General features: G+C 39.8%; 2 protein-coding genes across 4 annotated transcripts in view; one reads left to right on the top strand and one right to left on the bottom strand.

Moving 5' to 3' along the window:
• HSPBAP1 (HSPB1 associated protein 1) overlaps positions 1-1,683 on the bottom strand; it is a 47,745-nt gene extending 46,062 nt beyond the window's left edge. For both annotated transcript variants that reach the window (XM_016159362.2, XM_016159364.2), the window contains exon 1: positions 1,497-1,683. In XM_016159362.2, the coding sequence (XP_016014848.2) occupies positions 1,497-1,560 (64 nt within the window). In that variant the 5' untranslated portion in view covers positions 1,561-1,683. The remainder of the gene's footprint in view (positions 1-1,496) is intronic.
• Positions 1,684-2,668: 985 nt separating this feature from the next.
• The window catches only part of SLC49A4 (solute carrier family 49 member 4), a 66,823-nt gene continuing 53,690 nt past the window's right edge, over positions 2,669-15,801 (top strand). Inside the window, exons 1-2 of one of the 2 annotated variants that reach the window (XM_016159368.2) lie at positions 2,669-3,459; positions 12,679-12,772. In XM_016159368.2, the coding sequence (XP_016014854.2) occupies positions 3,108-3,459; positions 12,679-12,772 (446 nt within the window). In that variant the 5' untranslated portion in view covers positions 2,669-3,107. The remainder of the gene's footprint in view (positions 3,460-12,678; positions 12,773-15,801) is intronic. The other variant, XM_016159367.2, reaches the window with a different exon arrangement.

Raw genomic sequence — 15,801 nt, 5'->3', positions numbered from 1 at the left:
CCCAGACCAAGGATTTTTGTAGGCCATGGTTAGGACTTCAGATTTTATTTTAAGTTTGAAGTACAATGAAATTTTAAGAATTTTAAGGAAGTGTCACTTTTTGCTGCTGACCAGAGAAGGAATTAGAGGGGTACAAGATATGAAATGGACACAGCGCCCGAAAATATAGTAGTGGTTTAGGTAAGAAATGTGGATAATTTGGACAAGGGTCTGAAAGTGGAGGAAAAAGACAGATTAGATGCAGAATTGACCTGACTTGCAAAGTCATCCGCTGAAAGAAATAAAGAATCGAAGAAAAGATACAGCTTGGGGAACTATCATTAGAAAAGGAAACAGAAGATCAGAAAGATCTCAGGCCCATCCTGAGGTTGACCATTTTCATTTTATAGTGTTATCAATCTGTCCAAGACTTTTTCCAGCAAAGTTCAGCCGAGATGTAGAGGGCAAAAAATTGGTTCATTCAGAATGTGGGTTTTGCCAGGAGAATAAAAGGCAAGGAGGGACAAGAGGTAGTATATTTTCAAGGGAGAGATCATAATGATAAACTATGACATGCACTCTCAATTGGATTAGCGAGTACAGATGGGCAGAAAATGGAAGGATCCATAAACTGAAGTATAGATGAAGTTCAAGAATTGTCTCCTTGGAGTACATAAGTGAGTTATAAAAGTAAGTCAAATAGTACAAAGTTATCATTTGTTTCTTCTGGTCATTTCCCCCTCTAGGCAAACATGACTATTTGATCTCCAACCAAATCTATCCTGTGCTTTCCTGCTTCCTGTCTTCCCAGGACTCTCCATCACTACCACTTGGATTTGTCACTATCTCATCCAATCATAAACGCCACCTCAAACTAGTCCCTCCTTGAAGCCCTGTTTTCCCACTCGGATCTCTCTGCTGGTGACAGCCCTCACTGTGTACTACTGATAGTTTTTACGTTATCACATATCTTAGTAATTCTTTTTTCTTTCTAGGCCTCTTTACTCAAAGAGGATTTGTTATAAACAATCAAAAGTCCCTGGATCCCGTGACAGTTCCCAGGAGAGTGCTAGGAATGGGGCAATTATTCAATAAAGGCTAACAAGGATCTCTAGCTCATGGGCCTCCAAACCTTACTTGCTCTCTAAATTGAACAAAAGCTTATAATCTCTGTTCACAGGTCCTAGATATTTCCATTTACCTCAAGAGTGGGCTCTAATCTCACAAATTTATTTTAATCTATTGTAATATTCAAAAAATGTTGTGAGTTAAACAGCACTGGTAGGACGGGGGACGGCGAGGGGGGAATACAGGGCCTGAACAATGATCAAAAATCTGGATTCTACAACTTGAGAATGTCTCGTTCACTAGAATACAAATAATTTTCATCACAGCTTAATGCAGGGCCAGAGGAAACTGGGGATAAACGCTAGACCAAACGGCCACATGAGAGGTGCCAAGAGAAAGTTGGCACAGGGTCATACTGATTCGTGGTCTGACCTCAGTCTAGCACCTACCTTTCTCCCCGCCAGCTCTAGCTGCGTGGCACGTATCACTGGTCGCCCCTGGGCCTGCCGCCATGGCTAGCAAGATGCGAGCTCCGCCCGAAACCCAAAAATAAAGCGGAGACGAACACGAGCGGGATCTGAGGACGGTCAAAAGCCCGACTCAGAAGCTACCGCACAGGAAGGACTCGCAGCGGTCGCGACCCGCCTCTTCCGCAAGCGCAAGCGCCGCTCAAGTAAAAGACACGTGACGCGCGCTGGGCCTGACCACGCAGATTTGTTTTGATTCCGGGGTTTCTGAAAGGCAAGCACGTGGTCTCGGTCGCGGCTCTTTCTGTCTTCCCTTACTTAGCCTTCTTTCAATGTAGTCTTTTCTTAGCTTCTTTTCTGCTTCTCGTTTTCTAGTCAGGGCTTTCCTTTCCGCCTTGGCGCTTTCCTCCAACTATATTGGAATTTTAGATGTTTACTTTTTTTGTTAGGCTCGGAGCAGTGAAATGTGGCTCCAAGATCGTTTACTCTGCAACAGATCTTACCAGCCTAGGATAAGTAGAGCGCTCACCCTTCTTTTTCTTCTCTTCCCACCTCTTTTGCCCTTCTGGCAGCAACATGACCCCACCTGGTTTTCGTGGCTGCCAGGGAATATGAACCTAGGGCAGATGTCCTTTCATTGTGTTCCCGGTGACTCATTTCCCCACCCAGACAAGTCAAATCGCTTAGATTTTCAAGGACACCAGTTGACAGCTGTTAGGCTCCTGGATTTGTATAGCAAAATAAACAACCGGCTGCTTGATCAAGAGATCAACAACCTGCACTCTTCTCATTTACTCTTCCTCAGGTCAAAATCGTTTAACTAGGTCATTTGGGGACAGAAATCTTCCAGTCTGAACATATCTTTATCGATCGCCTATTAATCACAAGCAAAAGAGTATAATCATATCTATATCTTTTAGATATGTGAAATTGGCTAGTTTATAATCTCATTAGGTATGTAAGATAAAAAGCTGAAAATCTAGGCAGTACTTATTGTACATTAAAAAAAAAAGAAATGATTGTCAAAAGGCAATCCCTCTAGGTGCCTACTATGCCTCAATGTTACCCTATCTTCCTCAATAATTTCTGAAGTTAAAAACCCAACAAAAATAAGAAGAAATCCAATACGGAAGAAAGCATTGGCTTAAGTGGCCGGAGGTCACCGAGTTGTTTATTAGGCATATGATGTAAAACTTGGACACTTCCTACAGCAACCCGGATTCCTTGCCCAACAGCCTCTAATACAACTTCTCTGGGAGTTTCCTTTTCCCCGGGCTCAGCCGCGCTCCTCTCTGCCTTTCCATTCCTCTCCATCCATCCTCCGGGACGCCGGATCCATTCGGTCTCCTGTCACCCCCTGGGGGGAGGAGGCACGGTTCCAATTTGCACCCCAGCCTCCTCCTGGCCCGCCGCACCTGCCACCCCTCCCTGCCTTGGGCAGGCTCTCTCGGCGCAAGCGCACTAGGCGCGGCTGGGAGGCCGAGGGCGACTACAGCAGCCTCGGCTTCCACCTCCTCCGGCTGCATCTGCGCGGGGCTGGTCGGTGGCTGCCGGGACCGCGCTGGGCAAGGGCCCCGCGGACCGCGCGTCGCCATGGGCACCGGCTGGAGCAGCGAGGAGGAGCGTCAGCCGCTGCTGGGGTCCGGACTGGGGCCTGCGCCGGGGGCTGCCCGGAGAAGCAGAGAGGCGGCGGCGGCGGCGGCGGCGGCGCTACCCGCGGCCGCCCAAGGTCCTGGGCGGGTGTACGGGCGCCGCTGGCTAGTACTTCTGCTCTTCTCGCTGCTGGGGTTTGCGCAGGGCCTGGTGTGGAACACCTGGGGTCCCATCCAGAACTCTGCGCGCCAGGCCTATGGCTTCTCCAGCTGGGACATCGCGCTGCTCGTGCTGTGGGGTCCCATCGGATTCCTGCCCTGCTTCGCGTTCATGTGGCTCCTGGACAAGAGAGGTAAGGTGTTCAGGGGAGCACCGGCCGGCGCTGTCACTCCTTGGGCTTCGTCTTAAGGGTTGTGTGAGGTGATGGGAGTGTTGTTCGCATCCCATTCCTGACTAGGAACCTCCAATCCCAGAGCGACAAATACAAGAAGGCTTCTTTGTAGCACTTATGTTTTTATCGGGGCTCATTATGCAACAGTAGGGATTAAGCCTTCTCTAAATGTTCACGTTTTTGCTTATTGTGGACATCAGAGCGTCCCCGTGCGCGAGCTATTTATGTTCTTTACACCACAAAAATGACTGATGCTTTGACTTCAAAGGGATTTTGGGATGTCGAGGGTGAAAAGATCAGAAAATAGACAGATGACGCCCAGATATAAGGAAGTAATGAGTTGGCTTTGCATAATACATGGCTCCAGCCCAGGAAGAGCTGTTGGGAAACTCGGACCTGACTCTTTGGGTTTTGGGAAACGATCACGGGCAGCTTTAAAGCATATGTATATAAGGAGGTAGCTGTATTAGTTGAGATTTATAACTCTTAGATAAAGCTTGCAAATGAATGAAGACTCTTCACAGAAGAATACTCCGGACAGACATCTCACTTTACAACTTGCCAGTGTGATTCTTTGAAGAGAAAAAAAAAAAGATCATAGGATTGAATGATAAGGCATTGAATTATACCACACATGTATAGGTAAATGATTCATGATGGATGTGGTGTATCTGCTGAAAAAGGGAGGATAATTTTAGGCAGAGAAGCATAGTGTCTAAAACAAGAGAAAAGGTTTGATATGCTCTGCTCTAATGTTCAGTTCTGAACATTAATTTTAAGAAGACCATTGATAAACTAGAATGATAAAGTTGTGTGGTAAGAATGATAAAGGATGTAAAAGTCATAATGTATAAGATGAAGGGAATTGGGTGTGTCAAGCTTCAACATGAAACTTGAAGCAGAATATGAAATATTTGAAGATCAAGTAAAAGAGGAATTAGATTTAATGTGTGTAGTTCTAGAAGGAAGAACTAGATTGAGGGAACTTACAAAGGGGTGTAACTCAAAGCCATACAAGGAAGAACCTTCTAACAGTGAAAGGTGCTCAGCCCTGGAAGGTCGTAAGTACTTCCACACAAGTACTTATGCAGAGGATATGTGCTAGATTCTAAAGAAGGGTTTCTTGTACTGAATGGAGGTTATCTTTGTTTGTTTGTTTTTTATTTGCTTTTAAACTGAATTATAGGTTTATTTGGATTTCACCAGTTTTTCCACTAATGTCTTTTTTTTCCCCCTTTTCCAAGGATTCACTTGCAGGTCTCAAATTGAATTTATTTGTTATTTCTCCATAACTTCCTCTGATCTATGACAATTCCTCAGTCATTTCTTACAAGGTTGGTTAAATGTAAGAGGAAATGCTATTTTTATTGTTTCTTTGTATTTATCTTTTTATTAGGAGCATTTTCTCAATATTATTTGCTAAATTTAGCCAACCTTGTCTTTATAGGAGAAAAATGTTAATGTTTACCTTTCTTATTATAATCGTATCTGCTATACCTGGCCGGATAAATAAGGGACTACCTATCCATTTTATAAAATAAGTTACTTTAGGAGTTCTTTCAGAGTTCTTGTGACTATATGGTGAATTCAAATTTATATTTTCTATTGGTCGAAGCAATAAAAAATAAATTTTAAAATTCTCTCTTTTAGGAAGTGGTTTTCCTTTCCCTAGTACATTTTTTCATATGTTGGCTGCAGATGTTCTATCGGCATACATAGCAAGTGAATTTCTGTTATCCCTGGGTACCAAAGTCTCTTTCTCCCTAAAAGGTAGGGAACATTTTAGACTCCCTTCCTTTCTTCATATCCCACAGCAAATACTGGTGACTCTACTTTCAGCATAAATCAGAAATCTAACCACTTGTCAAATCCCCCACTACTATCACCCCAGTCGGAAGTCATCATCAGCCCCATCTGAGTTATTCCACTAGCCTCCTAACTGGACCTACTGCCGTAGGTCCCAGCCAGTTTAGCATAGAAGACTGCTTATCCTCGTCAGATCAGTTTTGTACTCTCTTACCTCTTTCCGTTCTCCAGCAAGGAAACAAAAAGGACTAGCTAGTGAGATAATAGGAGAGCCAAAAGCAAGTGTGCCCTAGAAGTCAAATGAAGAAAGGTTCAAGAAGGAGATAGCACGGGGGAAAGTCCTCACAGAGCCTGCATTCTAGTGAGGAGATCCAGTCATCAAACAACAATGAAATTAAATATTTAGTATATCAGATTGTGATAGTGCTTTGGAGAAAAATTAAGCAAAGCAAGGAAGAAAGGGGATGTAATTGGGTGATAATCTATATACAGAGTCAGGAAGACCTTAGTGATATATTTGAGCAGAAACCCAAGGGAAAAAGGAAGCCTGACTTCTGGGCAAGACTGTTTTGGGAAAAGGCAAAGGTCCTAAACTTGTTTGGCATATCCAAGAAAAAGAAATGGGGCCTGTGCAGCTGTACCGAGCCATGAGGGAAACAACAGTAGGAGATAAGGTCAGAGACGATGGGAGGCTGAATCACACAGGGCCTCATAGGCCACTGTAAAGTCATTCACCACTGAGGAGTGAGGAAGGCTTTGAGCAGAAGAATAAAATGATGACTCTGCTGTTGTCTTGAAGACAAGAACCAGAGCAGGGGAGACCTATTGGGAGGCAAGTGGAATAACCCAGATGGGGCTGATGGTGACTTCCAAATGGGATGATAGTAGTGGAAGATTTGATAAGTGGTTAGATTCTTGATATATGCTGAAAGTAGGCTCACCGCTATTTGCTGACGGATTGGAGATGGGGTATGAAGGAAGGAAAGGAGTCTAAAATGTTTCTCAATGTTTTAGCATTAGTAAATGGGAGAATCAAACTGCAATTTACTGAGATGTCTAAGATTGTGGAAGGAGTAATTAGAGGCAGATGGCATGAAGATCAGGGGTTTGCAATGCCTGTTAGATATCCAAGTAGACAGGTTAAACTGTTAGTTGGATTTATTAATATGGAGTTCATGGGAGAGGCCTGAACACTAAATTTAGGATTTGTCAACCTGTAATGGTATTCAGAGCCCTGGGGATGAGTGAGATCACCTGTGGAAATGGGCATTGCTTCAGAAGAGGACTGAGTCTGGGAGTATTCTGACATTTAGAGGTTGCAGAGATAAGGAAAAACTGGCTAGTGAGGACTGACAGTAGAGCCTTGAATTTAGCAACATGGAACTCTTTGGTATCCTTTAAAAAAATAGTCTCACTGGAGTGGTGGGGTGAGTCCAGAATAAATTGTGAGGAGAAGAATTGGAGACAGTGGGTGTTGATATTTCTTTCAAGCAGTTCTGCTATACAGGACAGCAGAGAAATGGGGCAATAGCCAGGGAGAATGTAGCTACTGAAAAGATATTTTTAAAGATAAGAGATATTAAAACATATCTCTGTAATGCCATATCCTGATGAATCCAATAGAAAGGGGGAAATCGACAATGCTGGAGGAAGAGGGAAGAATTGCTGTTACTATATCCTTGAATAAGCAGGAGGGTATGCAGTCCATCAGAGCACAAGTAAACAGGTTGGCTTTAGAAGTGTTGACATCTAATTCTCCAATAATAACAGAATAGAAGATAGAGTATATAAATACAGATGGTGGGTTGTAGGAGCTTGTGGAAGTTATCTTTGCTTATAGTTCTCAGAAAATAGGAAGCCAAATTATCACCTGACAAGTGAGGATATGGGGGCAGTTATTGGAGGATTAAAGAGAGAGGATAAATTATTAAACTATTTTCTAGAACAATGAATAACATGTGGACTAGGAAATTATAGTCATGCGCTTCTTCACCATGGGTATATGTTGTGAGAAATGCGTCATTAGGCGATTTTATTGTGTGTGAACATCTTAGAGTTCACATCTTATATGAACCTAGACAGTATAACCTACACCTAAGCTAAATCAAATAGCCTATTTTCCTAGGCCAGAAGCCTGTACAGCATGTTACTGTACAAAATAGCATGAGATTAATCAAGTGCAAGAGAAAATGATGCCATCAAGAGATGCAGTAAACTGCTGAACTCTAAAATAATGATAAAAAGTATAGTCTAGTAAATGTATAAACCAGTGATAGTTGTTTACTATCATTATCCAGTATGTCCTATACTTAATTTATGTGCTATACTTTCATATGGCAGTGCAGTAGGTGTGTTCACACTAGCCTAACCACAAACACGTGAGTAATGTTTTGTACTACCATGTTACAACAGCTATGACATCACTAGGAAATAGGAATTTCTCAGCTCCAGTATATCTTATGGGACCACCATTCACTGTTTATGTCCATTGTTATCCAAAACATCATTATGTGGTGCATGACAGTCTAGTAGAATTGTTGGGCACTACGGGTCTATTTTACATTATTAGGCATTAATTTCAAGAGAGACCAACCGGCATTATTGTGTGTTTTCCTCCAGCCTGTTCTGTTGAGCAAGCACAGGCATGGACAGAGTTGCAGTTTACCAGATGAACAGGATGAAGAAATTGCAGGCCAAGAATAGAAGGTTAGGTAGAGAGTGCTATGGAACATGGGATGTAAACTGGGTAAAGGAGAAAAGGAGACATGACATGGATGAGAAAAAGTAGTAGGCTCCAAAATTGTCATTCCCAATTGGATGAAGATTTAGAGTACTAAAGAGAATGAGTGGGAAAGAAAGGAGGTGAATAATGGAATGCTTGAATTTGAGATTATGTCACAGATGCAATTATGGTAAATTTAAGGAAAGAGCATAACCAAGAGAGTGGACAACTGAGGTAGGGTAAAGGACATGATCATGAAATAAGAAGTCAGGAGACTGAGAAGCCCGGGTATTGAATGGATCATTGAGTGGATATTGAAATCACCAGATTTGTGGAAGAAATAGTGTCCTAAGGAGTAATAATGAGCCAATATGTTTTCAAGTAGTGAGGGTGAATGACCTGCAGGCAGGTATGTGGTCGTCTGTAGACAATTGCAGCAAGGAGTGGTGAGTATTATAATCAGATAAAATCGAATAAAGGCTGTTCGGGCCATGATGAAGTAACAGGAACTGGATTTATCCTTCTATCTTAAACAACTAAAAACAAAAAACAAAAAACAAAATTAAAATATATGGAACAGTGGTTTTTAGACATTGGGCAACAGGCAGAGCAGAACAGTCATCCCTGTGATTGCTTCAGGTTACTGCCTGAAGAGAATTTCCGAGCGGCACTGAAGAAATGGGATCCCAAACAGAGCCCCACAGTTTTCTTATGTTGGGGAGACAATTGAGAATTCAAAGAGGTCAACATAGCTATAATTCTTAGTGTAGAGTGCCAGAGAAGAAAAAGCTTCACCAAGAGAAAGGTCTAGATTTACAGAGAGTTCCTCATGAGTCTTCAGCTGAGCACCAATCAGTGGATACATATGAGGAAACTACTTTAGTCTGAAGAAAGGATCACCAAAAAGGAGCAGGCAGAACAATTCCCAAAGGTTATACAAGGCTGGGAATACTTCACTTTTCCAATAGCCAGAATGGAAAAACCTCAGAATACGTAGCAGGAGGTTGAGTTGGATACTCAGAAGGGTATTGCCTCAGTAGTAAAGACAAATGGACCCTCGACTAAAGGCTGCTCTTGTTCCCTGTAATAAAGCTTAAAAGTACTCCTTGAAAAGATAGATCAAAGGTAACTTAGCTGTGTCTCAGAACGTTGTTCAGAAATGTAGAAGGAGTGAAGAAAAATTCATTCATTGCCCAACAAAGCAAAATTCAGAAAAAACAATCAATAGAAACAGATCCAGAAATGGCACAGAAGATAGAATTAATAGACAGGGGCATCAAAACAGCTATAATAAATATGCTATGTATGTTCAAGAAGATAGAAGAAAGCATGAACTTGTTAAAAAAAGACAAGGGAAAAAAAGACCAACATTAATCTTATAGAGATGAAAATGTTTTCTCTGTCTGAGACAGGATTTAACAAAAGATTAGACATTTCAGAAGAAGAGATAAGTAAACTTGACAACGTAGCAATACTATTATGCAAAATGGAACACAGAGAATAAAATGCTAAAAACGAACAAAGACCCCACCAGTATCAGTGAGCTGCAAGACAGTTTTAAGTAACCTGATAGTATACATGTATTTAGAGTCCCAGAAAGAGAAGAGAGAGGTAATGGGAGAGGGCTTGGAGTGAGATGAGATGGAGGGAAAAATCAAGAAATAATGGCAAGAAAAATACCAAATTTGATAGCTATAAACGCACAGATCTAAGAAATTCAACCATCCCAGCAGAGTAAACGTGAAGAAAACTACCCCAACGCACAGCATAATCATATTGCTTAAAACTAGAGAAAATCTTAAAAGTGTCAGGAGAAAAGAGACTGGGATCTTTAGAGAAGAAAGAGTAAACAATGATCAGGAAGTGGCCGGGGAAGCAGTATTCTCAGGAGAGAAGCTTCAGTGGGAGAAGATGAAGAGAATGTTTAGAGACAAGCTTGAGAATGTAAGGATTCCACTGATTCTGAGCGCTCCCCAAGGCAGGCACAGTCAGAGGGTTCCAGAGTTGGGGAGGTGGTGGACATGAGGTCAGATTAGGAGATATATGAATCCATATTGGGATAAGAATGACCTCTGAATCTTGGATCTTTCATGACCAATGTAAACAGGAAGAATGTGATTAGTCCTGATGGTCTCCTGGTCTCCAAGATGGATTGTGGTGGCAAGGCTGTGACTGTTGAGGATAGGGAGAGACTGGAGGTCTTGCCTGGGGCGTGCAGACCTTGTCTTCAGTCCAGCTGGTGGAATTGTGGAGTCTGGGAAAAGCAATCTTACCAGATAAACTTTGGGACCATCAGTGATTTCCCATGATTCCGCTATGGATGGTTGGATGGATGGATGGATGGATGGATGTGTGTGTGTGTGTGTGTATGTGTGTGTGTGTGTGTGTGTGTGTGTGTGTGTGTGTTTTCAGTCAATTTTGCATCCTGGTTTTAGATACCTGTTATAGAGACTCCATTCCTATGATCTAACCAAATAGGTTCCCAGCAAAAGGAGTTAGCTTATCTCAGTCATTGGAAGGACGCTTCCTACAGTTTCTGGATGCCACATTTGAACAGAATTTATTTTTATTTTCATTCATATTTGGTTTTCCAGAATTGTTCTAACACCTTTCATCAAATGGTTTTCGCACCCACATCCTAGCACTGAAGTCACTTAGGATCTATTTACATAAAGGTTCCAAATGTCTCAGAAACCTATTTTCATGGGGTCCTCATTCCTCTCCTTCCCCAAATCAATTGATATCTTTTTTGATTACATGCAGTTTTAGCGTCCTGCCTTGTCAAGTTTTGAATGAGATAAAGAAAGCATTCTGTTCAAAATTGAGCATCAGCTGGGGTAGAGTAAGTTATACTTGGCAACAATTAAAAATAAGCAAGAAAGCCACAAGCTGTACCTGCAAGGTTGCTTAAATAATCAGCTTTTCACAGCTTCTCTTTTCTTAAATGTTTATATTAGCTGTTATATTGTCATTTGTTTGATAAAAAGCAAAATTGAATGGAAAAGTGTGCTAGCCTCAAGCAGTAGTAATAAGCACCTGATCATTTGGACCATATGGCCATAAACAATGTCCCATTGCTCACTTGGTGGCTACTTAACCTTAATTACAATCCAAATATTTAGGAAAAAATAAACATCATGTAGAATGTAAGCCTTATAGTCTGAAATCTGTAAAATTTTATAATCTCATAGAGTACCTCATATAACCTTATAAGTGCAACATTTTAGAGTATTTATGACCATGAATGTACTTTTTATTAATTATACTCTATTTCCTGTGGTTATACTGTGGTTTTAAAATCTGTATTCTTATAGGAAAAGCAATAAATGAGTATATATGCATTACACGTTACCAAGAGCACAATTTTCTGTGTTGTTCCTTCTGCCAAATTGTATTAATCATGCTTAGATCATATAAGAATATCATAATGTTAACTCAGTTCATGTAACAAAGTATCCTCAATGCAGCATGTGTGTACCTGATTCAGGTCTCAAGGTTATTTTCGTTACTATGTCTAATCTGGGTATAGTTTTGTTGACTTTCAGTTTCCTTCAAGCAGAGAAGCCCTTTGAAAACCAAACATCTAACCATCTCCTCTTTGCAAAGGAAAAAAGAAAGGTCTGGAAAAAAAGAAAAATTTCCATTAAACAGTTTAAATCTACTCACTGTGAAATGGTTGCAAAGAGGTGTTAAGTTGGGGAGAAATTGGAAGAAATGTTGTCACCTTTGCCACATGCTCAGTAGGAGCCACCTGTGTGATGTGGCTGCCACACACAGTAAGGTGGTATTTAGTTTAGTAATTTCAAAAGTACAACATTCCAACAGTAGGAATATATAGTCCCATTACATTACTCTGTCATAACCAGAACATTAGGTCTATTTTTTATTACATTATTTTATATTTTTTCTCTCTCTTTTTTTATTATCCATGTGACCGACTATTGGCACACATTTTCAAAATAATTGATTGAATTGGGATACAAAGGGAAAAGCTAGCTGATCCGTAGTTCTTGTAAAGTCTTAAGCCATGCTTCTTTTTTTTTTTTAATAGCAGCATTCTATATAAGTTGAAAGCTATCTGATAAATCAAGAAAAAAAGACTATTATGGTATTAATAATCAAAGAACCTTAAAGGATCACCTCCTATGACACTATAACAAGTAATAACTTATCTTGATTATAATATAAAATATGTAATTGGCAAGTTGTCAATTTTTGAGTAAATTTAAAGCAATAACCTACCACCTTAAAAACCATTTTAGGGCCAGTTTAGAGCTTTTGCAACTTGCATTTTAAATTAAAAATTTTATATTGGAGATAGAAAACTAAAATACCTAGTCCTTTAAAATTATTTTCTATTTACCTGAAACACTTTTCAGGTAAACAAAGCATTGTGGCTACTTACTTTGGAAAACTGGAGCTAGCGAAACTTCTTCCTCTGTCCTTGATGTGATGATCATTCAAGTTTTCTGTGAAAGTTAAAATAATTTCATTTTCAGCATGCAGAGGCGTTTCCTTTTTTCCATGTTGGGAGTTACAGTGAAAAGTTATATTGTGGGTTGTAATAACAGTACAATTGAGTAAAAAACCTTTATTCTTAACGTTGGTCTTACTTGAAAAGAGAAAATCTTGATGTTTTTGTTTCCTTTCAGGTCTTCGGATAACTGTGCTTCTGACATCCTTCCTTATGGTTTTGGGAGCTGGCCTAAGATGCATACCTATATCAGACTTAATGCTTAAAAGAAGGTGAGTCCTATAAATTACTTAAAATTTTTTCCCATATTTTTTCTTTTGTTATGAGTATATTACATATGTTTGTTTATAAACTTTTAGTGAATAGTTCATTTTTAGGACAATCAGTAGAAGTTAATATTTATAGAAACAGTTATTTATTTTTTCCCCTATATGATGATTAATTCAGTGGACATTATTAGTTATTATATGGAAGATACTATACTAATTATGTAAATAAAAAGAGAACAAGCTCATCTGCCTGGCATTCAGGAGCTATAATAACCATGGGGAAATAATAGTGTACCATGAAGGAGAATAATGTAGTTAATGCCATAGAAAAGGTAAAAAATTGCCTCAAGAGACTGAGAGAAAGTTTGGCTGAGGGCATCAAAAAGAAGAGTTCATGAAGAAGGTGATAATTAAACTAAGCATTGGAGGATGATTAGAATTTTGATAACTAGTTAGGGGAAGGATATTTGGGGGTAGAGAAATAGCAGGGGTAAAGACATGGAGGCAAGTCGGTATTGGCCTCTTCTGGGATGAGTAGGTAGTTTGTGCAACTGGGGTCCATGGATTTATTCTCAGAGGGGGTGCAAGGTATATGTAGATTTTTAAATTTTGTTTTCATTTTGGTTATAATATTAAAAATTACTTCACTAGTAATGATCTGTAATTAAATACTTTCTTGTTGACCAGAATGTCAATTTCTTAAATTAGTGTTTCTCAAACTGGGGTCCTAAGACGTGACTTTGAAAGCTATTGAGGAATTTTTTCTCTTTAAAAAGGACCCATAAATTCCTCAAGTTTGGGAGACAGATCTACAGAATAATGTGTAAGAATGGGATATAAAGAGATGAGTTTAGAAAAGGATATCCAGATTATGAAAGATCCCTCTAGCAGAATTGTGTTCTCCTCACTGGACAGTTGGGAGCTACTTAAATTCTTAATTAGGACAGTGATAGAATCAGACCTGTGTTAGGTAAACTACTGATTTGAGGTATATAAGATTAATTACAAAGACTACTGGCAGGAAGCCAGGAAAGATTCAGTGAGAGCCCAGGTTGAAGTCATTCATTTGTTTTCTCATTTATTCATTCATTCAACAAAATTTACTAAGCTTCTACTGTGTGTTCTGGGCATGGGGAACATAATAGACAAATCTCTGCCTCATAGAGTTTATATCACAGTTGGAGAAATTGCCAATAAACTAGGTAAATAAATAAAATATATATTATGTGATATGGAGAAAAAAAAATGAAACAGGGAAGAAAGATTTGAAGTGTTAGAGGAAGGATGGTGAAATTTCAGAAAGAATGGGCAAAAAAAAAAAACTCACTAGGAAGATCAGTGAGTTTTTGGATCTGAAAACCTGAAGGAATGATGCATTGTCTAGGTACAAGCATTCCAGGTAGTGAGAACAGCAAGTATAAAGTGTGGGAAGGGAAGAGCGTGGCCTGGCAAGGAGGCTGGTGTGGCTGGAGCTGAGTGAGAGACTTCATGAAGGAAAGAGTGGTAGGGAATGAGACCAAAGCTGGTGTGCGTGGTGGTGAGAGTGTGAGGCGATGTCCTTTAAGATTGTCAGGTTTTTCTAAGTGAAGAAGCCATTGGAGGTTTTGAGCAGAGGAGAACCATGGTCACAGTCTGCTTTGTTGAGAATAGACTGAAGCTGGCGTTCAAAGGCAGGAGAAAGGAGACCAGTTAGGAAACCAGTACAGTAAACGAGGTGAGAGACGATGATAGCTTGGGCCATAGTGGTGACAGTGGTGGTGGGGAAAAGTGGTCAAATTCTAACTATGTTTTGAAGGATTTGCTGATGGATTGGATAAGGGGAGTAAGAGAAAAAGTGGAGTCCGGGATGACTCCTTATCCTAGGAAGTTGTGGGAATGGAAAGGATAGCACAGGTGGGACAGAGAACACGAGAGAAAGAAATCGAAGGCAAGAGTATTTAGGTTTCACTCTAGAGACCCTGAAATTGCCGATTCCATTCACAGAGACGGGACACAGGAGAAGGAAGGGGTGAGTTTTAGAAACAAGATGTTGACTTTCCTTTGGAACAGAATTTTTCATTTTCAAAATAAATGCTGTTCATTTTCAAAATTTTAAAATAAGTGATCTTTCCAGAAAATACAGAGTACAACTGTTTCCTATTTTAAAAAGAAGATAGCGAAAACACTTGGGTTCCTGTGGAAAGCTAGTTTTCATTTACTATCCTTCTGAGTGAGGTCTTAACAGATGAGTTTCAATATTGTGTTTGAGATATTCTTAATTTTTCAAACATCTAGTTTTTTTAAGCATTCACAGTTTTTTTTTTCTTCTCAATATTGTATTAGTTTCAGGTATACAGCATAGTGGTTAGACATTTATATAACTTACAAAGTGATCCCCTTGATAATTCCAGTACCCCCTTCATACCATACATAATTATTACAATATTATTTGCTATATTTCCTATGCTGTACTTTATATCCCCATGAAGCACCCATACTTTTTAAGTACAAATTTCAGTATAAGCTTAAATTCAACAATGCATTCTCTAATCTTGTGTTCGTCCCTTCATATACTTTCCAGACATAAAATCCAAGAATAAAGAGTTGATTCTCTGTGCTGGTGGACAAGGTGGTATGAAAAAGAACTAGGGCTCATAAAGAAATGTAAACAAAGACAGGAAAGAAAAGAAAGAGATAAAGAGTTCAAGAGAGATTTACACTTTTATGAAAAGGGTATAAATTGAATTTCAGTCCTCATGTGTTCATCTATAAAGACTGTAGGAATATTGTCTCCTTGAAATGAGACTTCATTTTACGCCCGTACAGTATTTCTTCTAAGCAGTGTTATGAACAGCGCCCATACAGCTGTTAAAATGAAAATGCTGCCATCAGAATATGTATTTTCGACTAGTAGGTTCAATAGATCACAACTTTCAAGCTCCGGTCTGCATCCGACACTCAGCAGAAAGGGATAAAGGCCTTTAATATGCATTTGTCCAGCACTGAAACAAGCAGTTAGCCGTCTATATTTTTGTGCCTCTGTTCCATTTGAA

Source organism: Rousettus aegyptiacus, unplaced genomic scaffold, assembly GCF_014176215.1.
Source record: "Rousettus aegyptiacus isolate mRouAeg1 unplaced genomic scaffold, mRouAeg1.p scaffold_m13_p_4, whole genome shotgun sequence".
NCBI classification, from domain to species: Eukaryota; Metazoa; Chordata; class Mammalia; order Chiroptera; family Pteropodidae; genus Rousettus; species Rousettus aegyptiacus.
This window is presented reverse-complemented; position numbering and strand designations above follow the sequence as displayed.